Source organism: Mus musculus, chromosome 9, assembly GCF_000001635.26.
Source record: "Mus musculus strain C57BL/6J chromosome 9, GRCm38.p6 C57BL/6J".
NCBI lineage: Eukaryota > Metazoa > Chordata > Mammalia > Rodentia > Muridae > Mus > Mus musculus.
The window spans coordinates 41,158,643-41,184,888 of record NC_000075.6 but is presented as its reverse complement, the minus strand read 5'-3'; the positions used below and the strand labels follow the sequence as shown (position 1 = coordinate 41,184,888).

General features: G+C 46.2%; 1 protein-coding gene and 1 long non-coding RNA gene across 5 annotated transcripts in view; one reads left to right on the top strand and one right to left on the bottom strand.

Moving 5' to 3' along the window:
- On the bottom strand, positions 1-26,246 carry Gm35657. 4 transcript variants are annotated; one of them, XR_870644.1, is made up of 8 exons: positions 25,263-26,246; positions 17,771-17,848; positions 16,370-16,599; positions 11,448-11,638; positions 10,898-10,947; positions 9,561-9,670; positions 2,051-3,637; positions 1-1,248 (listed from the first exon to the last, which is right to left on the bottom strand). It is a non-coding gene; the product is annotated as a predicted gene, 35657 (long non-coding RNA). The 4 variants fall into 4 exon arrangements; XR_870645.1 differs by lacking the exon at positions 1-1,248 and having other exon boundaries at positions 1,519-2,115; positions 3,158-3,637; XR_870643.1 differs by lacking the exon at positions 1-1,248 and having other exon boundaries at positions 1,519-3,637.
- Positions 23,197-26,246, top strand: part of Ubash3b (ubiquitin associated and SH3 domain containing, B) — a 150,933-nt gene continuing 147,883 nt past the window's right edge. Inside the window, exon 1 of the mRNA XM_006510634.4 lies at positions 23,197-23,485. Within this exon, the coding sequence (XP_006510697.1) occupies positions 23,274-23,485 (212 nt within the window). The 5' untranslated portion in view covers positions 23,197-23,273. The remainder of the gene's footprint in view (positions 23,486-26,246) is intronic.

The window sequence follows — 26,246 nt, the reverse complement described above, 5'->3', positions numbered from 1 at the left end:
ATGTACAACAGTAAAAATGTAGAGATCAGAGGCTAAATTGCTGGAACAGGGGTCTTTTTCTGCTATCTGGGCCCTGGGGGTCAAACTCAGATGGTTAGGTGTGGTGGCAGAAGTCTTTACCTCCTGAGCCATTTCGTCAGCTCTGCATAGATTTTTATGATTATTGTTTTTAACATATGACAGCTTACAGGAATGCAGTTGGATTGCTACTTTCTGTCCAGTGCTGGCCTTGGTAAGCAATGTTTACCAAGTTTACCAGCTGAGAATTTCCCACCCTGGTGGAGAGGCCTGGCCACCTTTGGCAGAGCCATTATCAGGAAATGTGGACCCAGGCTCAGGGTACTTGCAGAGGTTTCTCATGGCTTTGGAAGGCTAGCCTGCTTGCTGTGAATATTGTCACGTGCCCTGGATCATCTTCTGAACATGGTAGGAAAAGAGATGAAGAACGGGGAGGGTAGAAAGGCACACAGAACAATATTCTTTTCTCTGAAACATCTCCAGTATCCGTAGGAAAAACAAGGCATGCATTGAACCTCCTCAGTAGCTATTATTTAATTATTCACTTGTGATAAACTCTCTACCTGTCCATAGAAATTCAAAGAGAAATTTGTCCAACTCTGAGGATCCTGGTGATGCATACATTATAACAGGAAGGTGAACCGTAAAGTGGCCCAGTTCAAGGGCCAAATGAAGTGCCCTGCACACAGAATTCCCTGTGTGAATTCAGGGAAGGAAGTCCTTTCGTTTGGTCAGGACCATCATCAGTCATATATCCCTCATAAGCTTTGCCCACACACCTCTCCTGACAAGTGTCAACCACGTGTTTGCCTTTCAGCTTGCTGCAGTCAGATTTAGGGGACTGAAGAAAGTGGCACATGCTAGGTTTTGGCGTACAGAGAAAGGCTTGTTTCAGCTTCTGAAGATGGGGACATGGGCAGGCAGCCCAGTGAGGCCTTGCACTTAGGACATGAAGAGAGGAGAATCTGACGTTCATGTCAATTGAACTACTCAACAAAACGCTGCCACAGAGTAGGGGTGTGGCGGCACAACAATAACAAAAGTACAAGAGAAGGGAGCACATTTTAACTTGGGGCATAATTCCAAGCTAAGACGCCATCAGCGAGTATTTCATGTTGTCGTTGGCTGCTTCGTTACATCCATAGCGCGCAGACAACTCAACCCCCATATCCAGACACAGCATAGCCAATTTGCCTCGGTTACATCTTCTTCACTCTTGGTTAAGAATCTCTAAAGGAGAAATGAGTATGTGAAGATCAGCTTTCGAGGCGGGCGTGGTAGAGCACACCTGTGACTTTGGCAGTCGAGAGGCAGGAGAATCATGAAACGTCAATGCCACTGGGGTCACACAGTGAGTTCAAAGCCAACTGTGGCTCCATTGTAAGATCCTGTCTTGAAACAATTTATTTTTTTCAGTCCATCAGCAAGCAATTTATATACATTATATATTATATACATTATATACAGTGTATATTAAGACCAGTTTTGGATCTTAGTCATGTGAGTATCATTGTACCCGCCTACGTAATCCACATAATCAGTGTAAAAACTGGCAAACACAGGCATTAGCTGTTGGCATACACTTGTCAGAGGGAACACAGTGAAGAATTCAAAGCCCATCTGTCTGGGCAAATGGCTTGTTTTGTCTCTGAAATGGGGTCTCCAACTATGTAGGTAGCTAAGACTGCTGTGAACCTCTTACTTGACTGCCTCCCTAATGCTGGGTGTTCCTCCACACCAGTGTTCATCCTTTTAGAGACTAAATCCCGGGCTTTGTTCATGCTTGACAAACACTCTTATCAACTGAACTACCTACACTCCGGCACATGGTTTTAAATACGGTTTTCCCACTCTGACTTTCTACATTCACATTAAATGCTATAGTCACAATGGTAATGATTACAGTGGTAGTGGGGGAGATGGTGCTGATGGTGGTAGTGGGGGACATGGTGCTGATGGTGGTAGTTGGGGGAGATGGTGACCATGGTGTGAAGAAAGAGCAGGATTCTAGCTGCAATGCAGACAAACTCACAAAATCAGGTCTCATGTTTCAAGGTGCAGAAGCAAGACAATGCTCACAGCCAACACAAGAGGGACCTGTAACACAAAAGACAACAGAGCTGGAGTCTCCAGACTGCCTGCTCCTCCTGCATCTCAGAAGAGAGGCTGATGGTAAACACTGCAGTCTCCAAGATGCTTGTTCAGTGCCAGAGTTCACACTCAACTGATCTGCTAATCAACTGCTATCCTTCCATTGCACCAGTGACTCTGCTGAGACATAAGCATGGAGATATCTGTTGCCTACCACTCACTTAATAAGACATGGTTTCTGTACTGTTTGCTTGTATTTAGTTGGTTTTTTTTAGATTAAATATGGAAATTAAAATTTCATGAAAAAAAATTTAAGTCAGGCACCTCTCCTGTTCTGCACGGAAACACGCAGTCCCCACCGCACACATCACTCTCACTTGAACATAGGTAGTCAAGCACAAGCAAGGCCACTTTGCTTCCAGCTGGCTGTGTGTTCTTAAGGTAGGAGCAGAGAGAACAAATAAGCCATGGAGTCTTCCAGACCAGAGATAAAATGAGAAACAGATGGGCTCCGATCTCCAAACCGGAAATTTGTTTGTTTGTTTGTTTATTTGTTTTTGTCTCAGGGAGTTTGGTTGATTACTGATTGTAATCTGAACCCAAACCAGGAGACACATGTCACTGACTTCACGGAACAACTCGAAAAGCACCACTAGGAATCAAGCCAGCAGTAGCCCGTGGCTTGGAGCAGGAGGTAGGCCAACTACCTTGCTTCCTGGTGGTGGAGGACTGACTTCAAGAGTCTCTGTCCCTCGTGACCTGGGCTTGATTGGAACTCCATGTGTGGCTGTCATTCTCGGTCCTGTCTGCAGAGTGACGAGCACAGAGGCCCATGGGTGCTGGCTGCCTGGAGTAGGCTGACAGTCTGGTTGTGACTCTCGTCACACATGTCCCAATCTCATTTCCAGCTTGTTTCCAGGCCATTTTCCAACTGCCACAAGCCTACATCAATGTCACAAGTGCTACCCGTGTGTCCTAAGTCTCTCTCCTCAAATAGCCCATTTCTGATGATGGTGTGCCACTGGACTCTGACCTCTAAGCTCAGTACCTCTGTCTTCTCTCGTGTCGGAGTCATTTCTCACGCTCCAGAAGGGACCGATTCTGACTCCTCGCCAGAGTCTGATAAGTTCCTGTTCAAATGCAGTCAGCATCCTGTTCAGTCTTTCGTCTGAATTTCTGTAGAGTTCAAATCAGTCTCAAACAAACAAAACAAAACACCAAAGGTGGGATGCCGGTGGGGTGATGGCTCCGTGGTCAGGAGTGTGTGTTGCTGGTACAGTGTTCACATCTGAGCACCCACATCAAGCCACTTATAACCACTTGCACCTCTAGTTCCCCTATGAGCACTGGTTAGTTGGTTCTGTGGGCTGTTTTCTTGTAGTTTCCTCGACCCCTCTGGTTCCTCAAATCTTCTCTCCCCATCTACTGCAGCATTCCCCAAGCTCTGTCCAATGTTTGGCTGTGGTCTCTGCATCTGTTTCCATCAGTTGCTGGATGATGCCTCTCTGATGATGATTATGCTATGTTCCTGTATATGAGTAGAGTAGACTATCACTAGGAATCATTTCATTGGCTTAAAAATTGCTGGTCCTGTTTGATTCTATTCTGAGTCTCTGGGCTATCCAGACTCTGATCCCTGACCCTCTAGATGAGATCAGCGCTGGGCTCCCTCATGTAGCAGGGGTCTCAAGCTGGATCAGTCATTGGTTGGCTGTTCCCAGGATGAAGGGAGAGAGTACTGGGAAAGACAACTGGAAATGGGGTATACCTCAGGGACTAGCTAGAAACCCTGTGCAGTAGAAACTCCCAGGAATCTACAAGCGTAGCCCTAGATAAGACTCCTAATAACAGGGGGATACAGCACCTGAACCAGCCATCTCCTATAACCAGGCAAGACTTACAATAGAGAGATGGGGACATCAACCGAGCTACAAAAACCTCCACCTGCAATTCGTCCTGCATACAAGATGTGCTGGGGTGGTGTGGTACAGAAATTATGGGAATGGCCAACCTACATTATGCCCTCTTATACAGGGTGAAAAAGAAGGCCTGGACAGGGTTCAGGGTCGAGTTCTTGCCTAGTATGCATGAAGCATTGCATTCAACCTCCAACTCTTGAGGAGGGAAAAGAGGTGAATATTAGTTACACAGGAAACACTCAAAAGACTGAGACAGGAGGATTGCCACCAGCTTGAAAACAACGTAGGATTCTATAAGTAGACCAGGTCTCAAAACAAAACACAATCGGAGCTGGGGATGTAGCTCAGTTGGTAGAATGCTTTTAGAGCCTGCATGGGGTCCTGAGTTTGATCCCAGTACTGTTTAAAACCAACACGGTGGTACTTGCCAGTGATCTCACACTTCAGAGATGGAGCAGAAAAATAAAAAGTTCTAGGTCAGCCTCAGCTATGCAGTGAGTTCATACTCAGAGTTTGAGGCCAGCCTGGTCTTCTTGAGACCATCTCAAACAGACCCAAAAGAAGGAGTAGGAGAAAGAAGACGAGGAAGAGAAAGGAGGTTAAGGGAAAGGAGAGAAGGAAAGAGAGAAAGGATAGATGGATGGAATGAGACAGACAGACAGACAGATTCTGCACCTACAAGGCTTTTTAATAGTGTCTCTACTGATGAGGGCATGGACCCTGTGAACTACCTAACCACCACCTGCCAGACTCCACCTCCACGAACTGTTGCATTAGAAACTAACTTTCTACAATTAATCTTGGACAAAGTCTAAGTTTCCATGCAGCTACTAGAAACTAAATTTCTCACATGTTAGTATTTGAGAATACATTCAGACCACAGGAGGTCATATTCTCTGTCTCTCCCTCTTCCTCCCTCTGTCTCCCTCTGTCTCTGTCTCTTTCTCTGTCTCTCTCTCTGTCTCTCTCTCTCACACTCTCTCTCAAACACACACATAGACACACACACATACGCACACACACACACACACACACACACACACACACACACACACACCCCAGTTCCCTGTTTACCTTAGTTTAAGCTTAATACCTCCACTGGAGGCAGATGTAACGGTGCACACCTATAATCCAATGTTTGGAAGGCGGAGATAAGGGATCAATAGTTCAATCTCAGGCTTGCCTACATCACAAGACCCTGTTTCCAAAACAAAAGCCCCTACTGGGACAGCATACTCTTGGTAAGACTGGGGAGAAAGCTTCATCAAGACCTTTCTTACTTTGACTCATGAATGTCAAGTTATTATTTTCTCCAGTATTTGCATTTTTCATTCCCTTTACAGAAATAGCCTCCCTGGCTTTCTTGATCCCTTATGACCCTGTAGCTTTTACCATAGATATCATCCTTTCGGGAAATCATCCTTCATCCAAATGCCAGAATAGATGCCACAGACACTCTGCCCTTGGGTTCTCATAAAAGCAGGTCCTCTCGCTACTGCCATGCCTTTCCCTGCACTGTAGTTCCCCACGCTCTGTCTGTGTTCAACAGCACAGACACACATTTTGCAGGCAGCTGTGGTGAGTCACTGATCCCTGTACTGAACTGGAACTGAGAGTGTGAGGACAGGGGTGACGGGGTTAAGAAGGATCACATGACACAAGAGAGCCCCGAGTACTGTCAAGGACCATGACTTCACCTCAAAGCTGGCAAAAAAACAAAAACAAAAAAACATGAGGTCTTAGCTTGGCATGGATACAACTCCACTTACAAATGTGTGTGTGTGCTGTGTGTGTCTGTGTGTCTGTGTCCGTGACCGTGTCCGTGTCCGTGTCCGTGACCGTGTCCCTGTCCCTGTCCCTATCCCTGTCCCTGTCTGTCTGCGTCTGCGTCTGCGTCTGCGTCTCTGTCTCTGTGTCTCTGTCTGTGTCTGTCTGTGTCTGTGTCTGTGACTGTGTCTGTGTCTGTGTCTGTGTCTGTGTCGTCTGTGTCTGTGTCGTCTGTGTCGTCTGTGTCTGTGTGTCTGTGTCTGTGTCTGTGTCGTCTGTGTCTGTGTCTGTGTCTGTGACTGTGACTATGTCTGTGACTGTGTCTGTGTCTGTGTCTGTGTCTGTGTCTGTGTCTGTGTCTGTGTCTGTGTCTGTGTCTGTATGTGTACTAGAAGTTGAGCCTGGGATCTTGTACATACTAGACAACTATTCTCTGACTATCGAGCCTTGGCCTCTTTTTACTTTTTATTTTAAGGCAGGGTCTCGCTAGATTGCCTGAGTCCTGACCTCACTGTACCCCAGACGGGGCTTGAACTTGTGGTCCTCCTGCTTTAGCCTCCTCGAGTTGATATTACCAGCTTGAGCAATCAGGCCCTACTTAGGTCTATTTTTTATTTATTGGTTTATGCTTTTTGTTTCTTTGTTTGTTTCTTTGTTTGTTTGTTTTGAGACAGAGTTTCTCTGCCTAGCTCTAGATATCCTAGAACTCAATCTGTAGACCAGGCTGGCCTCAAACTCAGAGATCTGCCTGTTTCTGCTTCCAGAATCCTGAGGTCAAAGGTGTGTGCTACCACTGCCGGGCCTCGGGTCTCATTTTATAAAATGTCCTTTATCAGGGTCCGTGAGAGAGCTTGGTAGGTCACGGCACTTTCTGACAAATATGACAACCTGAGTCTGATCCCCAGGATCCACAGCTGTCAGGGTTGTTTTCTGACCTCTCCATGCATGCTCTAGCATGTGTGTACATGCAAAATAAACTTAAATGTAAAAGAATTTCAAAGAAAGAAAATGTACTCTACCTACAGAGGGTGAACAGAGAAAGCCGAGACTAGTTTATTCTCTGCCCCCATAGTCCACAGATCTCTTGGGGCCACTGCACATTCTAGATCTCTTCGGCTCTTTGGTTTCCTGTCCAGAGGACAGCCTTGGTCCTTAGGGCCTAGGGGTAACACTTACATAACTGTAATGTGCTCATGGGCCATAGACTGAAAATTCATTCTTCCAAGAAAGGAAGCAGAGGCAAAAAAGTAGGGGCCTGGGACCAGGGTCCCACACTTTTTTTTTTTTAATTTTTTTTTTAATGTTTTTTTTTTTTGCTTGTTTGTTTGTTTGTTTGGTTTTTGGTTTTTCGAGACAGGGTTTCTCTGTATGGTCTTGGCTGTCCTGGAACTCACTTTGTAGACCAGGCTGGCCTCGAACTCAGAAATCCGCCTGTCTCTGCCTCCCAAGTGCTGGGATTAAAGGCGTGCGCCACCACGCCCGGCTAGGGTCCCACACTTAACTTTCATCTCAGTTACAGCCAGCTTGGCCTGACAGATCTCCACATGGGGCCTTATGTCACACATTAAAGAAAATGACTCTGGGGCTTAGAGAAGAGTGTTCTCAGCTAGGAGATGGGGTGTGTTAGATAGTTCCATGGTACAATTAGTATCCAAAGACTCTCTCTCTCTCTCTCTCTCCTCCCCTCCCCTCCCCTCCCCTCCCCCTCCCCCCTCCCCCCTCCCCATCCCCATCCCCATCCCCATCCCTATCTCTTTGTAGCACTCTAGGCTGGCCTCACAATTTTCCTGATTCAGTCTTCTGAACTCTGGGACCTCAGATGTATGCCAATGTGCATGTCTGTGGTGGTTTGAATAGGTCTGCCCCCTCCTATAGATTCATATGTTTGAATGCTTGGCCCAAAGGAAGTGGCACTATTAGAATGTGCAGCCTTGTAGTAGGTGTGGTCTTGTTGGAGAAAGTGTGTCACTCCTATACTCAAACAATGTCCAGTGACACGGTCACCTTCTACTGCCCACAGATCAAGATGCGAAACTCTCGACACCTTCTCCAGAACCATATCTGCCTACCTGCTGCCATGCTTCCTGCCATGATGATAATGGACTGAACCTTTGAAATTGTAAGCCAGCTCCAGTGAAATATTGTACTTTATAAGAGTTACTGTGGTCATGGTGTCTCTTTATAGCAATGAAACCCTAAATAAGACAATGTCTTCAAGAGTTCACCCTTAGACAAGAGGAAATAATTTAAGAGTTATCTCTAGGACAAGCTTGGAGATCCAGTGAGCCCACTTTGATCTGAGAGCCCCTGTCCTGTAGATCAGGACGTCACCAACCTCTGTTACCTCAGGAGGCTTGGATGATACTCATGGTTTTACTTCCACTCTCAGTTCAGCGACCTTTACGCATACACTGTCATCTGCAAGTCCATTCTTAATAACCTTAATGACCTTTTAACACTAACACCATGGACTCTGGACTCTCAGTCTGTGTGGTGGTTTGAATAAAAATGGCCCCCATAGGCACACAGGAAGTGGCCCTATTAGGATGTGTGATCTTGTTGGAATAGCTGTGGCTCTGTTGGAGGAAGTATGTCACTAGGGGGATGGGCTTTGAGGTTTCAGAAGCTCAAGCAAGGCCCAGAGGCTCACTCAATCTTTTTTCCTGATCCAGATTAGAACTCTCTGCTCCTTCTCTAGCACCATGTCTGCCTGCCCATTGCCATGCATCCTGCCATTGATGACAATGAGCGAATTAAACCCTGCACCATAAGTCAACCCCAACTAAATGTTTTTCTTTATAAGAATAGCCATGATCAAGCCTTTGATCCCAGCACTTGGGGGGCAGAGGCAGGTGAACCTCTGAGTTTGAGGTCAGCCTGGTCTAGAGAGTGAGTTTCAGGATAGCTAGAGCTACACAGACAAACCCTATCTCAAACAAACAAAGTTGCTGTGATCTTGGAGTGTCTTTACAGCAATAGAAAGCCTAACTAAGACCGTCTGATTACTCTTAGTACAGAGGTAATGAAACTATCTTAAAATTGAACTACTTGGGCTGGAGAGATGGCTCAGTGGCTAAGAACACTGACTGCTCTGCTAGAGGTCCTGAGTTCAATTCCCAGCAACCACATGGTGGTTCACAACCATCTGTAATAGGATCTGATGCTCTCTTCTGGTCTGTCTGAAGACAGTGACAGTATGCTCACATAAATAAAATAAATAAATTAAAACAAAAGACTACTCTGTGGATAAGTTAGCACACATTTGGTTTTTTTTTTTGGTTTGTTTTGTTTTGTTTTTTTTTTTGAGTTCTAGTCATGTGGAGACATTTCCCAATACTGTCCTTCCATCTGCAAGAAAGGAAGCCACTATAATATAGGGACCTCTGTGCCTCCATTTAAACTGCATGGGTGACTTTTAAGTGCCAATTTTGTTTTCTAAGCACTGAAGAAAGCTGTGATTGTTTTCCGTCAGGGTGATTCTGAATTCTCTTGAGAAACAAAAGGCAGTGGTCGGGTCATGTTTGAATTGAGCTGATAAAAAAGAGTTTGAATAGAGAAACCTACTATTTCATATATAGTTCCTAGTCTAGTTCTTATAAGGTACAGATTTTCTCAGAGAATTGTTCCCCATTGGCCCTTGAATGACCTCTCTCTCTCTCTCTCTCTCTCTCTCTCTCTCTCTCTCTCTCTCTCTCTCTGTGTGTGTGTGTGTGTGTGTGTGTGTGTGTGTGTGTGTGTGTGTATAGCACAGTACATATTCATTACCTTCTGACATTAGAGTCATGGGACAAATCTGTGATCACCAATACAGCACCCAAAAGCTTGGGAAGCTCTTGTTTCTTCTTTGTTCTCTTGTCTGCGCTTACACAGCCCATCTATAACAGAGCAGAGTAGAAAGGAGCTGAATTAAGTAAAGCAGGGAGATCCTGGGCCACTGAGGACGGGAAAATGTAATGAGGACGGGGCTAGGCTGAATAGCCGGCCAAGGTGGCACATGCCCATGATCCCAGCACCAGAGGCAGAGACAGGAGGACAGTGAGTTCACAGAGACGTTCTGTCTCAAAACAAAAGGGCTGGGGAAGCACACAGGGGTAGAGTGCCTATCTATTGTGTGCAAAGCCTGGGTTTCATACCCATTGCCTCAAAGAAAAAGACAGCAGAGGCTAAATCAGAGATGTGTGAAAAGACGCCAGTCCCTTCCTTCGTCCATTTCTGCCTGCCTCTTATCTTAGCCCCCCTTGAGGGAAGGTATGGAAACTGAGGGATGGAAACACTCTTCTCCCAAGGCTTCCGGGTGACAAGCCAACCTGCAGGGATGACTTGAAACAGCACCTAGTCTATGTGAACTCCCTGGACAGGGTGTACCACAACACTTCCCTTCTAGACCGTGCTTCTCTTCTCTCTCTATGAAGAGCTTTCCTGTGTGTTAACAGCTGTATGCAAGGCATGTTCATCTCATTCTGTCCTCCATAGCACCATCTCTATTTTTCAGGTGAAGAAGCTGAGGAACAGTGGCCAGGGCCATGCTGTGTGGGAGCAATAATGCCAGACCAGATGCCCAAACCAGTGGCTATTGCCAGTCACCAAACTGTGAGCCCTGATCGGGCTTGGGGTTCAGAACAATGGCCTGATGGGAAAGGAAGAGGGTCTACCTTATTCATCTTCCCACCCTCGAGGCTTTTCTGCTCCCTCCTCCTAAACTCTGAGTTCCATCCTTCCAGAGTATCCATGGGCTGGTACCGTCACACCAACCCCAGCAGCTACGGTCCTTAAGTCCACAGCGCACCTCTCCTACTTCACATCTGCCTTTGACCTACAAGCACAAACCCACTGCAACAAAAGGAAAGAGCTACAGGGGCCCAAGCCTGTCTCCTCCTCCATGCTCCCTCTTCTCCCCCTCCTTGGGCCCTCCTCCATCCCTGCCTCTTCAATACAGGAAGGCTTTTTAACTCCTTCAAGGTGAAGCAAAGGACAAATGGCTCCCGGGTGGGGTCTGGACTATCCCGAGTTCTTCCTGATGGGCCCAGGAGATTGGAAGTTTCAAGACCTTTTCTTACTTCCCGTCCTTACAGATCATGCCTGCAAGAGCAGTTCCAGCTCACCCTGCAGTTGTTGTTCACAGGCAAGAGTCATCTTCCCCAGGTGTCAAAGCCTGGGAACAGGAAAACACAGAGATTAGCAGCTGGAGGGGCCTGAGCTCAGTTAAACCAGTCCCTAAATCATTTCCCCTCTTTAGCACTCCATCCCATCTACCCGCAGTATTACCGGTGGTCGGCAACTTTACACCCTTGGGTCTAGCTTATTTCCCTGTAGCTGTGATAATGCCATGACCAGAAACAACCTGGAGAAAGAAACTGTTTACTACATCTTACAGGTCAGTCAGTCGGTCTTTGAGGGAAGCAAGGACAGGCTCTCAAGATGAGAACCTGAAGTGGGGAACTGAAGCAAAAAGCAACGGCAAATTGCTGCTGATGGCTTGCTCTCTCTCTGGCTTGCTCAGCTACCTTCTGTCTCTAACTCAGGACAGTCCAGGGATGGTACTACCCACAGGACCCACCTACATCAATTAGACATACCCACAGCTGTGTATCAGGTTGACAATGGAAGTCAATTCCTTAAAGTGAGTTTGATTAGATACTGTATCTATCTTACCCTTAAGCCATAAGGCTGGGTTGGGTTCGAGAGCTGCTGTCTCTAGGGGCCTGCAAGGCCTGATTCATACCAGATGTTTTCGTGGGGAAGAGAGCCAGTCTGGCTGTATCCTCTCAATCTTCATCCCAGCAGCACTGCCAGGAGTTTGCAGTTTGCTGTTTGTTTGTAGCAGTGAAGAGAGGCAGAGATACCTAGAAGAACAATGGTAGTTTCAGTTCTTATGAACGGACATCCTTGCCCTCAAAGTATGTCTTACCTGACAGTGTACTCATAAAATGGTCTAGAATATATATCAGGCCAGATGTGAGGTGTCATGAAAGGCAACTCCTAATTTTCTCATCCATGGAAGGCTGGCTAACTTCCCAACACTGTGGTAGGACACACATGCAATCCATGGAAAACACTGGGCAAACCAGGGTTACTCCTAACCGAGAACCAGGCTCTCTGGGGCACTAAGCCAGATGGATGGACCTGGAAACAGAAGACTGCATCTGTGAAAGACTGTGTGCATGGTTGGAATACCTCTCTTCAACTTACATGGGGCTGTATGCTAACTTTCCTCTTCTAGGGCTGTAAAGCCTACGTTTTAATTTATTTCCTGCTTCATTTTAAACTTTGTATCCCTCTAATGTGAACTAGGCCAGTGAGTTCCAGGACAGCCAGGGCTATACAGAGAAACCCTGTCTCAAGAAACAAACAACAAAAAAAAAATTGTTACATTTTATGTCGGGCAACTTTGTCATTTCTATCTAGCTAATGTGCTTCCTAGTGAGTGACCAGGTCTCAGTTTGAATGTCTTCCTCTTATCACCAGCTTCCCTGCCCTGCCCTGCCCTGCCCTGCCCCGCCCCACCCCGCCCCGCCCCGCCCCAGTGTCCTCTTTTTCACTCTCATTCCCATTTACAGGCATTATCTCCAGCATCTCCTTTAGCATTACCACAGTTTAACACGATCTTATTCGGCATTGCTATGTTTATGTCTGCAAACTATTCTGTATCCTGAGCTCTGTACCGACTTTGAACCCCATCATTTATTAACACGGTATACTTTAAATCTTTATTTAACCTGTGCAAAAACTGAAGTTTATGGAGTTTAAATTACATTCCTGTTTAAATAGCTGCAGCAGTTACCATCAGCTGAAATACCCAACAAAAGGGAGGGAGAACCTGTAGAGACCATATCCAGAGGTTAGACAAGGGGATGGGGTCAGGGGATGGGGCCACCCACTCATCTCCAAATTTTTAACCCAGAATTGCTCCTGTCTAAAGGAAATATGAAGACAAAGTGTGGGGCAGAGACTGAAGGAAAGGCCATCCAGAGACTGCCCCGCCTGGGGATCCATTCCATATACAGACACCAAATCCAGACACTATTGCTGATGCCAAGAAGTGCTTGCTGACAGAAGCCTGATATAGCTGTCTCTTGAGAGGCTCTGCCAGAACCTGACAAATACAGATGTGGATGCTGGCAGCCAACCATTGGACTGAGCACGGGGACCCCAATGAAGGAGCTAACCAAAGAGTACACATGGAGGGACCCATGGCTCCAACTGCATGAATAGTAGAGGATGGCCTTATCTGGCATCAATGGGAGGAAAGGCCCTTAGTCCTGTGAAGGCTCGATGTCCCAGTGTAGGGGAATACCAGGGCTGTGAGGTGGGAGTGTGTGGGTGTGTGGGTGGGGGAGTACCCTCAGGGGGGTGGGGGAAGGGTTAGGCAGTTCTGCTGGTTTCTAATTTTTCTAGGCAGCTGCATTGGTCTTAAGGTTTTTGCAGCTCGACCTTTATTGTTTACACTAGAGCTAATAGAGGCCTAGTGAATCTGGTCAGTTTCAGGGACTTCCTGAAAATTTTGAGTTGTTGACCTTCCTGCTTAAGGAGTTTCCCTGCAAGATGAAACATTTCTATTTCAGAGGAAAGTGTTATACATGGATGGGTGGTGAAACTTAGCCTGTTTGGGCTATGGAAACCCAGGCTTTTGCCCTAAAAGTCCAGTTAGTTACACAGTAACTAACAGTAAGCTCAGCAAATAATTGAGAGGTTAAATATATACTAATTTTGACTATTACTTTTCAGAAATAATGTGTAACTGATACAATATCTCTTAAGAAAATTGGTAACATCTCTGTACCTACTAGTGTGAGACAGACTGAGACTTGCTGGTGATGTGCTATAATGGATGGTTGCAATGAGCAACGATTCACTGCTTTCCGGGTTAATGAAGATGAGGGTCACTTGGGTCTTGTTAATATCTGTCTTGAAAATACATGTTCTATTCTTCTCAAGAGTGCTTCGTGAAGAGCATCTTAGCAACGGGGAGTGTATATTGGGAGTGAAGGGCAATGAGCAATCTAAAACCAAATGACTGTCTATCAAATGACAGCGTGGACTGAGTTCTTGGAAACTAACCATAGTGGTAGGAGCTTAGATCACAGCTTTTGGCACACAGAGCAGGGTGTGGGATAAGTTCTAGCTCACTGAATCTTGCTTTCCTCATCTATGAAATAAGACAGGGGAAACCTTCCTTACAGAGGTCTCATAAAGATTCAAGGAACCAGTGTGTAAAATGCCCAATTCTGGGGCTAAGAAGCTGGCTCAAGAGTCAAGGCTGCTTTCTGCTCTTGTGGAGGACCCAAGTTCACCCACATCAGGCAACTCACAATCACCTCTAACTCCAGCTCTGGAGAATCTGACACCCTCTTCTGGCCTCCTTGGGGACCTGCATTCATGAGTACATATCCACACACAGACACATAATTAAAAAGAAAATTAATTTTCTAAAACAAACAAAAATACCTGATAATACCTGATGCATATGAGGTGGTAAATGGCCTTTAATCTCCTTCTAGCTCTTGTTAAGAATTGTGTACCAGTCCACATGCAAAATGTGATTGCAAAGTGAAGGAAATCAATATCAAGAATTACTGCACTGGAATGTAAACTACCCAATGAGTGCTGCTGGGCACAGCAGTCCATCTTAGGGAACTGCACACTTTGCTAGCGGTGCTGTTTGTGTGAACATTTTTGAAATGCCTCTCTCTGTCCTTCAGACCCCCGTGCAGAAACCACGGGCAGGAAATGAAATCAACGATCTGCTATCCATCCATCACCGCCGACTGTTACTCATCCTGAATAAGTGAATGAGTGACTCTCTTCAGAATAGAGCAGGAGATGTGAGCCAGCCCTGATACTAGCATGCCTGCACAGAGTGGCCATTCAGTTCTGGATCGAGTGTCACTTAGCTGCCTAGAACTTTTCCCAGATAAGCTCAAAGCACGTGGCCGACTTCATCACCAGCTGCTTTGTAAATGGAGAAGTGCATTGGCTCCTGGGAGTAGCAAGTATGAGTCACAGGAGGCAAAGGGTAGTGACATTCCTGAAAATGGGGACCAGAAATAGAATTACAAATACCTACAGCACTTTTTTTTTTCTATAGACAGGTTGAAATACTAGCTCTTAGGGGATGCAATAGTTGTAATAAGGCAAACATGGAAGAGAGGCAAGTCCATTTCAGGGAGACATGCTGCCCCAGAGAGTTGACAGTCCTTCTTTAAGAAGCTGGCTTTCACTGCTAGCAGCCTGAGAAAAGCCACTTCGCTTTGGTTTTGAGAGTTACCCCTCCTACTGACTACTGTCTGAGTCATTACACTTACAGGTGTGGTGATATAGGACAGAAAAAAGGGCAGGATCCAGAGGCCAAGCTGCCTTGTGGCTCTGAGTCTTGGGTACTTGCTGTCTATGCTGGGTACTTTCCTAGGGAGAAGACCCGAGTCCCTAGTTGCTACCCTGGCTTTGCTAACTCTGCTAGGAGGCCCAGGCCTCTTTGCTCCTGTTTTGTATCTTTCCTACAAATGCTCTCTCTGTGTCTCTCTGCCTCTGTCTCTCTGTCTAAAATGTTTTTAATGACAGAATTTCTTTGTGTAGCCCTGGCTGCTGGCTGTCATAGAACTCTCTCTGTCTCTCTGTCTCTGTCTCTGTCTCTCTCTCTCTGTAGACCAGACTGGCTTCAAACTCAGAGATCCACCTGCCTCTGCCTTCTGAGTGCTGGGAGCTGACCAGCTACTTTCCCACAAATTCATCACAATTTTTCAGAGAAACCTAGCCATTCCTTGTAATTTGAAGGACCACTAGACTTCTCCGATGTAGCTCCCTTTATCCTTCCCTCTCTCCTTCCCTTCCTCTCTTCTTCTCTCTTTCCCCTTTCCTCTCTCTTTCCCTCTCTCCCCTCCCACTTCTCTATTTCTTTGACACAGGGTCTCATGCAACTCAGGCTAGCTTCAACTTAGCCAGATATGACCTTGAACTTCTGATTCTCCATCCTCTATTTCTGGGGTATTTAGATTATAGTTGTGACCACATTTCCATTCATGTTGCACTGTGGATCAAACCCAGGGGCCTTCTGCAAGCTAGGTGGGGTGGTTTGAATAGGAATGGCTCTTATAGACTTATGTGTTTGAATGCTTGGTCCAAAGGGAGTGGCACTATTAGAAGGCGTGGCCTTGTTGGAGTGGATGTGACCTTATTGGAGTAGGTGTGGTCTTGTTGAAGGAAGTGTATCATTGTGTCGTTGTGGAGGTGGGCTTTGAGGATATACATGCTCTAGCTACACCCAGTGAAACAAACAGTCCCCTTCTACTGCCTGGAGATCAAGATGTAGAACTCTCAACTTCCTCTCCAGGACCATGTCTGCCTAGACACTGCCTTGCTTCCCCACATGACAGTAATGGACTAAACCTCTGAAGCTGTACACCAGCCTCAGTTAAATGCTGACCTTTATAAGAGTTGCTTAGGTCACAATGTCTTTCCATAGCACTAAAACCCTAACTAAGATACTAAATAAACACTCCACCAACTGATCTCTATACTGCTAGCCCCTTAACTACAACTTGCTGATTTTTAAAAAGCTTTTTGAACATTTTCAGAACCTGAGGGAAATGGAAAGAAGAGTGCAGCGAGTGTCCGTGTGTCCATTCGGGCAGAGGCAGAGGCTGGCAAGCACTTCCCACACTGGCTCTCCTTTGCTCCTTCTAGGCTGGCATTCTCACTTCTCCTCAGCTAAGCCATCTGGAGATCAGCCTGTCGTATTGTGCCATCTTACTCTTAGAAATGTCAGCGCATCTTCAGAGGAAAAGAACATCCTCTGACGTAATCACCACTGCAAAAACAAAAACAAAAACAAAACAAAAAAAAACAAAAAACAAAAACAAAACAAAACAAACAAAAACAACACATCAGTCCAATGGCAGCTGACATCTGCTCCACATTCAAATCCCTCAGCCTCCCCAGAGTGTCCCTCATGACTACCACCCATTAGCTGCTTCTTTTAAATCCAGTTCCCGAGCACCCACATGGCAGCCCGCAGCCATTCATAACTCCAATTCCAGGGGACCTGATGCCCTTTTGCTGACCCTCATGACACGGCACCAGGTATAGATGCATATGCAGGCAAACCGTCATATATAAAATAAATTAATTTAAAAATCAAGGGCGAGTTCTTAGTAGCTGAGGCTCTCAGAAGACTTCCTGGAAGTTGAAGGGCTTTAGCTAGACATTAAAGAATGCACAGCATTTTGTGAAGTGACTGATTTGTCCCGAGGATCCAACTGGTTCCAGTTGAGCAGGACTGCTGTGCTTAGCAGGGTGGCCATGCTGCCCAGACACCAACTGCAGAACTATTTATTCCGCATATAATCTAGTTCCACTGCCTGGTGTATGTAGCACCAGAAACAATGGTTTCCCTGTTCCCGCTCCTCAGGTGTCTGCCATGAGGGTTTTCAATGGCCACTCTATTGGTTAGCTTTCATGTATCCACTAACTTGGAAGGGTATGTAAGGTTCTGTTCTTTTTGTTTTCACAGTGTCTGATAAAGGGCATAAAGTCATAATACAATGTACTCCTGGCTGGCTTGGAACTTTCTGTGTAGACCAGTCTGGCTTCAAACTTGTGGTAATCCTCCTGCCTCTGCCTCCTGAGTGCAGGGTTGCAAACATGCCTAGTGGATCATGCTCCCTTCCCTTCCCTTCCCTTCCCTTCCCTTCCCTTCCCTTCCCTTCCCTTCCCTTCCCTTCCCTTCCCTTCCCTTCCCTTCCCTTCCCTTCCCTTCCCTTCCCTTCCCTTCCCTTCCCTTCCCTTCCCTTCCCTTCCCTTCCCTTCCCTTCCCTTCCCTTCGCCTCAGTCTTGCTCTCCTCTGCTACCCTGTTCTGCATCAAAGGACCTTCCATTCATCGTTCAGTGTCAGGCAGAGACCTCCTCCCTCGAGACACTTTCCTCTGTCATCCTCCCACACGGCCGCTAGATCTATCTGGACAAACCACTATGTCTCTTACACATCCTGTGCTGTCGTCCCGGTCTCTTTTGTCTCCCTTTAAACGCTGCATTTCTTGAAGTCACACAGATCTGTGAGCCTGCATCCAGAGATAGTAGTTATCCAGTCATTGTGGACAGGGAGTAGGAGGAGAGGAAAAAAGGCCTGTTTATCATTAATGAGCTTAGTAACATTTACTTCTGTGTCGGCTTTGCTAAAAACCCTTTTATGTGTTTTTCTTCTGCAGCGTTGATTGTCCTGTGAGCTAGAACACTTCACAGCACAACTATAGGAATTACCTACTGAAACAACTAGTCGATGACAGTATTGCAAGTCAATACTAACCATCTATGGGTCAATGTAGTGGGCCCTCAAACTGCATTTAGATAGCATAGTCTCTAGTGCTTGTTCTGCCTGTAGAAAGCATGTAACGTCCGACAAGCTGTGGAGTCTCTCTGAATCCAGAAAGGTTTTGGGGGTTTTTTGGGTTTTGTTTTTGTTTTGTTTTGTTTTGTTTTGTTTTGTTTGGTAAATGGTTTATATAAATGTCTGTTTAGGGGTGTGGCTTATGGGATTAAATAATTGGAAGCCCTAACATGCAGCAGACACTTAAAATGTTGGTCACGGTTAGTCCCTTTTATCTGCGGCCTGTGATGAAGAGGGTTAAGAGAGAGCTAGAGAGAGCTGCAAAGACGGTCAGGAGCAAGCACTTCATAATTGTCCTTGTGATGTATTCACCATGTGTTTATTGAGACAGCTAAGAGGCCCAAGCTGGCCACAAGCTCTACATCTTCCTGCCTTGTTCTGATTCTTTTGCAATGCATCTATTATTACATGGCAAATCAGGGACAGAGACTCCCCAAGGCAGACTACCTATCCTTATCGGGAGGAACAGGGAAACATACACTCTCCAGTGAAGATTCAGAATAGAAACCCAAAGACAGACAAATATCACAACACAACAGGCAAATAGTGAAAGCAGCGATCTCTCTCCTCTTCCTAGTGCAGTTGAGGGAAATAATTTTTTTTTAATCAAAAAAGAAAAAACATACAATCTTTCTGAGGCTGGAGAGATGACTGAGTGGTTGGGTGTTTGCTGCACAACCCGGAGACCAGATTTCAGATCCTAGCCTAGAACCACACAGTGAGCCTGATGTTTCACAAAAGCGTGAAACACCAGCTCCAAGGAAGAGAGGCACAGGGAGTACTGGGGCTTGCTAGCTTCCAGCTTGGGAAATCTTGAGCCTTCAGTCCAGGGACAGACTCTGTCTCAAAGGAATAGGTGGAGAGGGAGAGAGGAGGAGACTTGATGTTCTCTTCTGTCCACAGATGCATGGAAATGCACCTGCACACTCACATGCTCCATCATTTACATGGACAGACACATATGCACAAAAATAAATCCATAAATAATTTTAGAAATAAATATATATTTTACATATTTACATTATTATGTTATTATACACACACACACACACACACACACACATATATATGCTTTTTATTGGTTTGGACCAATGGCCTATGTCTCCACCCTTGGCCTTTCCTACTCTGTAACCTGACTTTATACATTAAACAACAATCTGGAATCAAATACATGGATGATGAAGTGGCCAGCCATCTTTAGGTTCTTGGATCTGGTATAGTTGTATTACTGATTCTTAGTTCGCTAGTTTGATTCTTTCTGAGACAGTCTCTCTAAATAGCACTGACTAGCCTGGAACTTGCTATGTAGACCAATCTGGCCTCAAACTCAAAGCAATCCTCCTGCCCCTAGCCTCCCAAGTGCTGAGACTACAGACATTCTCTTTCATACTCAGATCCTACTCCTGTTCTTTGGTTTTTTTAGACAGGGTCTCATTCAACTTAGGGTAGCCTACAACTCACTATGTAGCCCAGGCTGGCCTGGAACACATGACACTCCCCTTGCCTCCACCTCTAGACTGCTGGGATTACAGTTATACACCATGCACCACGACTTCCAGTTCCACTTCTATTTGTGACCAAGAATAAAAGCGACTTGATCTTAGCAATTCATCTACAATTCTGAAATGACACCATTTGGAGTCAAGAATTTATTGTTGTTGTGTTGTTATGTTTTGTTTTTATTTCAAGACAGGGTTTCTCTGTGTAGCCCTAGTTGTCTTGGAACTCACTCTGTAGATCAGGCTGACCTCAAACTCAGAGATCCACCTGCCTCTGCCTCCCAAGTGCTGGGACTAAAGGTGTGCGCCACCATCACCCAGCTAAGAATTTTCTTTTTGAGGTTATCAAGTGCACTTTATTGAATCCACTGTGGATAAATAAATGCATGTAGTGAGGGGCAAGGGGCAAGGAGGGAGGCAGCTGCAGATGGTGGAGCACGTCAGAAGCCAGAATCCTCTACTAAGTCTCAGATGACCAGAGTTATGACCATGAAGATGCTGAGGACCAGGGAGCTGATGCTCAGGCACTTGGCAGTGGAGGCGTAGGCCTGGGCTCCAGTCACATCACCCACCATCTTCTGATCCCTAGACTTTACAGAGTAAGTATAGGCAAATGAAGCCCTGCCAGCAGAAGTTCATGAAGAGTTTATTGAACAGGGACCAGACCACATGGTCAGGCACAAAGACCTCTCTGGGCATGTTGATCACAGTAGTTCTGACAGAAACCGATCTGTGGGGTGCCCCCCAAGCTCAGCCACCTCATATTCTTCATTGATTCTTTCATAGTTTGGGGGCTGTCCCCCACTGGCAGCAGTGATGCAGGCTTGAGAAGTGTGGTTCATGGTGCCGTGCAAAGGCAGCAGTGTAGGGCAAAGGATGGAAAGCTCTGCTGGCTAAGAATTCTTAATACGACTAAAGCAGATCTGGTGGCATATGCTCAGGAGCTCAGCATTTGGGAGACTGCGGCAGGAGAATTGTTGTCAAGTTCAAGGCCAGCCTGTGCTATGTGTTGAGTTCCAGGTCAATTTTAGTCACAGAGTGAGACATTTAAAACAAAATGAAAAAAAAAAAAAAAAACACCAAAAGAGTTAGCTGGTAGTTGCCCCCAAGATGGATAACTCAAGCTGTGGGAAACCACATGTGCCGTTGCAGAGTGGCACTGACTACTGCTGGTCACCACGCATAAGTTTGGACAAACAACCAATGTGTACATATGCAGTAAAGTTTTTTGCAAAGACACTGCCTGGCCCGGGCATGATAATGAGGCTTTGGGAGTATAACCAATCAGATGTGAGACATGCAAATGAGGTATGATAATGAGGCTCTGTGAGATACAGAGAGAAAGAGTAGCCAATCAGATGAGGAACATGCAAATGAGGCTTAGTGCATAACCAATCCGGGTGTGAGACACGCCTCTCCTAGGCCTATATAAGCAGCACCAGTTCTGGGCTCAGGGTCTCTTCGCCTCTGCAATCAACCTCTCCCAATAAACGTGTGCAGAAGGATCCTGTTGCAGCGTTGTTACTGCTGGCCAGTCCGGCGCGCGCAAGATCAAGCCATATGAGTTATCCAAGCCAAGGAGTGAGCTGGCTTTCAGGTTGTCTTCTGACCTCCTCAATAGTGTTGCACAAGAATGTACCTGTGCTAACCACAGATAAGTGGACTAGGGTCAGGAGGTTATGCATACATGGGAGTAAGAATAGGCTAATACGGGAGAGGAATGGTCTGGGATTGGCAGAGGGCTTCTGGGATTTGAGCATCATTCTTTTTACTCCTTCCTTTAGTGGTTCTTTCCCATGTCAACAAGGCCATCTTGACCTGTCTTGGAAGGGGGTGCTATTTAGCAACCTGATGCTACTCTGATGACTTCAGAGACTGGCTATTGGCCACTGTGGCAGCCTTTATAGGTCTAGCCAGTTCAGACCAGCTCACCTGAAGGGCAGCTTCTGACCTCGGAGCATCCAGGAGGATGATGATAAAGGAGCTTAATGGAGGGCAGAGATCGAAGTGGGCCACGTAGGTGATAGGTAGGTAGGATAGCCTCTGATGTGGGACAGAAGGACTGGCCGGCCTTTGCAGCACCATGTCACCCAGACACTCCTCCTAGGAGGCCCCTTTCTTGCTTACTCTTCTTGCCTGGGCCATGCATGTCTCACTTGTTGCTCCATTGTCTCTTGCTCATGAAATGAATCTCTCTCTCTCTCTCTCTCTCTCTCTCTCTCTCTCTCTCTCTCTCTCTCTCTCTCCCTCTCTCCTTTTTATTCAATTACAGACTTCCACACTAAACTGGGTGTTAAAAAAAATCCTCTGAAGCTGAGTGTGGTGATACAAACCTATAATCCTGAGTTTGGAATATAGAGAACAGAAGAAAGTTCTCTTTGGAGTTTAAGGACAACCTCCGGTACCTAGCTATTTTGAGGCCACCCTGGGTGTTTTAATTTGGGTTTTTATTGCTCTGATAAAACGTTATGACCCAAAGCAAGTTGGGAAGAAAAGGGTTTATTTCACTTCCACACCACGTTCTATCACTGAAGGAAGTCAGAACAGGAACTCAAAGAAGCCTGGAACCTGGAGGCAGGAGCTGATGTAGAGGCCATGGAGGGGCGCTGCTTACCAGCTTGCTCCTCTACAGTTTGCTCAACATGAACTCTTATAAAAACCCCAGACCACAAGTCCAGAAGTGTGGAACCATCCACAATGGGCCAGACCCTCCCCCATCAGTCACCAAGAAAATGCCCTATAGGCTTGCCTACAACCCTATCTTAGGGAGGCGTTTCCTCAATGAAGGTTCACTCCTCTCCAATGAGTCTAGCTTGTTTCAGGTGAACATAAAACTATCCAGTACACTGGGATACTTAGGATCCTATTAAAAAACAAAACAAACAAACAAGAACAAACACAAAAAACCAGGGTCAGGGAAATAGATCAGTGCAAAATGTGCTTGTGCTAGCATGAAGACTAGCTTGAATCTCAGAATGCACCTAAGTGTTGGGTGGGCATGGTGGCCTGTTTGTAATTCCATACTCAGAAGGTAAAAAGGTAGAGACACATCCCAGAGCATCCCGGAGTTAGCTGGCTAGCCAGACTTGCTTTATCAGCAAGCTTGGGGTTTAACTGTGAGACCTTGCTTCAAAACAAATAAGGAAGGTGGGGAATGGTTGAGAAAGATTCCTGATGTCGATCTGGGACTCTCATATACATGAAGAACACACATGGGCTCATGCAATTTTACACACACACACAGACACAGAAAGACAGACAGACACACACACACACACACACACACACACACACACACACACCCCAAACCACTAACTAAACCAAAACTCTTATTCTGTGCTTTCAAAATTATTAAAAATATTTCCAAACTCTTTTTCATAAAAAAAAAAACACCTTCATAAAACTCCCCAAGATGTAAAGCTGGCAGGGTTTCTCTGCGCTACAAGAGGAAGTTAGATTCTTGCTTTATCCACCCAGTTTCCATTGGGTAATCCTGCCCCCACCCTCAAAGAGCTCCTGGGCTCCAGTGTCGTGGGATGACAGCCTAAGGGAAGCCCCACATTCTGCCAGCTGAGGAAACTGAGCCTAGGACAGCAGCACATGATGTCACATGCACCAAGAACTCCCTTGGAGATTAGGAGCTACAGTCACTCCCAGAGGTTCAAAAGCTGCTTTCATTCGTCAGGAGCACACTCGGCCCTCAGACCTGGAAGTAGCCTTCGGACTTTCCCCGCTGTTCTGAAGCAATTGTTGACCTTTCCTCCTGGCCCAAGAGAAGGAGAGGGGGAAAGACAGAACAGACTTCTGAAAGAGTAAGTACGGGCTGGTATGCTGGCTATAATCGTAGCACTTGGGAGGCTGAGGCAGGAGGATACCTTTCAAGCCAGCCTGGGCTACATAGTGAGACAGTGTTTCAGCAAGGGAAGAAGAAGGGGGAGGACGGATAGGAAAAGAGCAGGAAGAGGAAGAGAAGGAGGAAGAGGAGGAGGGGGAGGAGGAGGAGGAGGGGGAGGAGGAGGAGGAGAAGGAGGAGGAGGAGGAGGAAGAAGAGGAGGAAGAGGAAGAGGAGGAAGAGGAGGAAGTGAAGTCAGCTGATCCCATTCTGGGCATCTCTATGGTCTCTGTGGAAGTCCTATTGCAAGAAAGTGGCTGGGGCCAGTAACAAGAAGTGCAATAGTATTCACATAAACAAAAGAGCTTTGTGATCTGGGTGGATTCTGACACTACCGGGCACAGGGACGTGACAACTTGCTTTTCCTCTGAGAGAACAGCAGCTTAGTACTGATGCGTCAGCTCTGTCATTGTGCAAGCCCTCCCCCCCCACCCCCACCCCCACCGCCTCCTCCTTCCCCACAGCTATAAGATACACTGTCAGATGAACCCTCATTCTTCTTCCTCCTTTGTAACATAACAATATGGATGTTTATAAAGCTTCTCCTCGCCTCTCAAAGCCAATGCAATTAAAGCACAATGCATCTTCATTGCCAGCCCTCTAGCCCTGTGCCCAGCAAATAGCAGCGTCCCAATTAAAATAAGTCCAGGCACTGAGCTGAGGAAGGGTGAGGAGCCAGGCTGGGACTTCTGCAAAAACTGCCCTCAGACAGAACAGAAAGCAGTTTGCCCTGAAGGTGACAGGTTCTCAATAGCGGCCTTTGCTGGCTCCTTGCAACTGTTTTGGGGCCCATCATTTTCTCTGCCCTGCAGTTTTCCAGAGGCAGGGAAAAGCAACTGAAGCAAACTGTCCAGAGAAACAGCTCCAACAAACGGTATCAAGGGGCACAGAAGGCAATCACACAGAGCATGGGAGGCATGGGGAGGGGGGCAGAGGTCTGCAATAAAAACACTTGGAAGGAGGCTGATGCAGGAAGATCTTCAGTGTGAGGTTAACCTGTGCTACACAGGAAGACTGCCACAAACAATAGACAGACAGAAAGAAAGACAGACAGACAGACAGACAGACAGACAGACAGACAGACAGACTCAACTGTCTTATGGTTTGGCATCCTCTTTGTCGTCAAAACAGTAAGTGGTTGTTGGCTTACTATGAAAGCTTATTTTTATCAGACTTATTCATTTTATTTTATGTGTCTTTTGCCCACATACATGTCTGTGTACCACATGCATGTTTGGTGTTCACGGAGGTCAGAAGAGGGCATCGGACTCCGTGGAACTGGAGTTACAGAAGGTTATGAACTATCCTGTAGGAGTTGGGAATTGAACCTGGGTCCTCTGCAAGAGCAACAAATGCTCGAGAGGGATGAGCCATCTTTCCAACACACCCCCTCCCCCAAAGTTGGAATTTAAGAAGAAAACTTGGCGCAGTGAGATGGCTCAGAAGAACACTGAAGATCTGAGTCCCGTCCCTGGGATTCACACAGTAGAGGGAGAGAACTGATTCCGGCAAATTATCTTCTGACTTCCACACCCACACTGCTGTGCTCTTGTAAAGACACACACACACACACACACACACACACACACACACACACAGAATAAAAAAATAAAAAAAATGTAAAAGAAAATATCACAATGTAACTTTAAGCTCTTGCATTGATAGAAAGAAGTTCTTAGCAAGAAGACAGTACATACCTAGGACATGGGTGCAGGTTTCTCAAGAGAGAGTCACTTCAGCATCCGGCCAAAGCACAGACAGAATGAGCCACACATGCACAACCCTAAGGACAGCACCATTATCTAGTGAGGGCTCACTAAACTGGAGCCGCTGTTCTGTGCACAGCTTTGGATGCACAAAGTGCTGCCATAGACAGTATTTTCTCTTGATTGAAATCCAGATCATCTGGCTCAAGCCCAGATATCTGAAAAAAAAAAAAGACTTTAGAATGCTGGGTACTGTCCAGTAGACTTTCCTGAACACATCCCAAGGAGGCTAGTCTATGGATTATGGTTTTCTAAGCTGCTTCCAACCACTGCCTTAGCTAGACATTTCCTCTGCTGGGAAGAAGAAACTCCCCCACCTAGGAAATGTGAATTGCCCTTGGTCTCTTTCATAACACTAGGCAGAAATATGCAAATTCCTACCCAGGCTTCCTCTGTCTCACCTTCCCACTTCCAAATGCCACGGATACTCTGAAGAAACACCAGTGGAGGATGGGAGGTCAGGGGATTAAACTTTCATTTTCTTGGGTGCCTTATAAAGCAACATTTAAAGCTATGGCGAGGGCTTTATCCATCTTGGTCACCCTCCTCCCCCTTCCCTGCACTCTAAGTAGGCAAGCAGGAAAGAGCTTTAGTGCCTGGGGAATCTGGAGCTACCGACTACCCCTGTATAGATGGGACTACGAGGATGTTGGGGGTAGAGGTAACCCATTTGGGGGAAGAGGTGACCTGTTCGGGGCACCACGGGGAGTCAAAGTTCCATCTCTTCACGCTGGAGCTCTTCAGTTTTCCTCTGTCCCTCTGAGCTGAATTTTCTCATCTCTAAAAAAACGAGGCTATACAGGTAGGCATCCTCAAGGGCGCCATAAAAGGCCCATGAGTTAATTCAGCCATTATGCTCAGCACAATCATGGGCACACAAATGGATCCAATAAACATTAGGTATTATCATTGTCG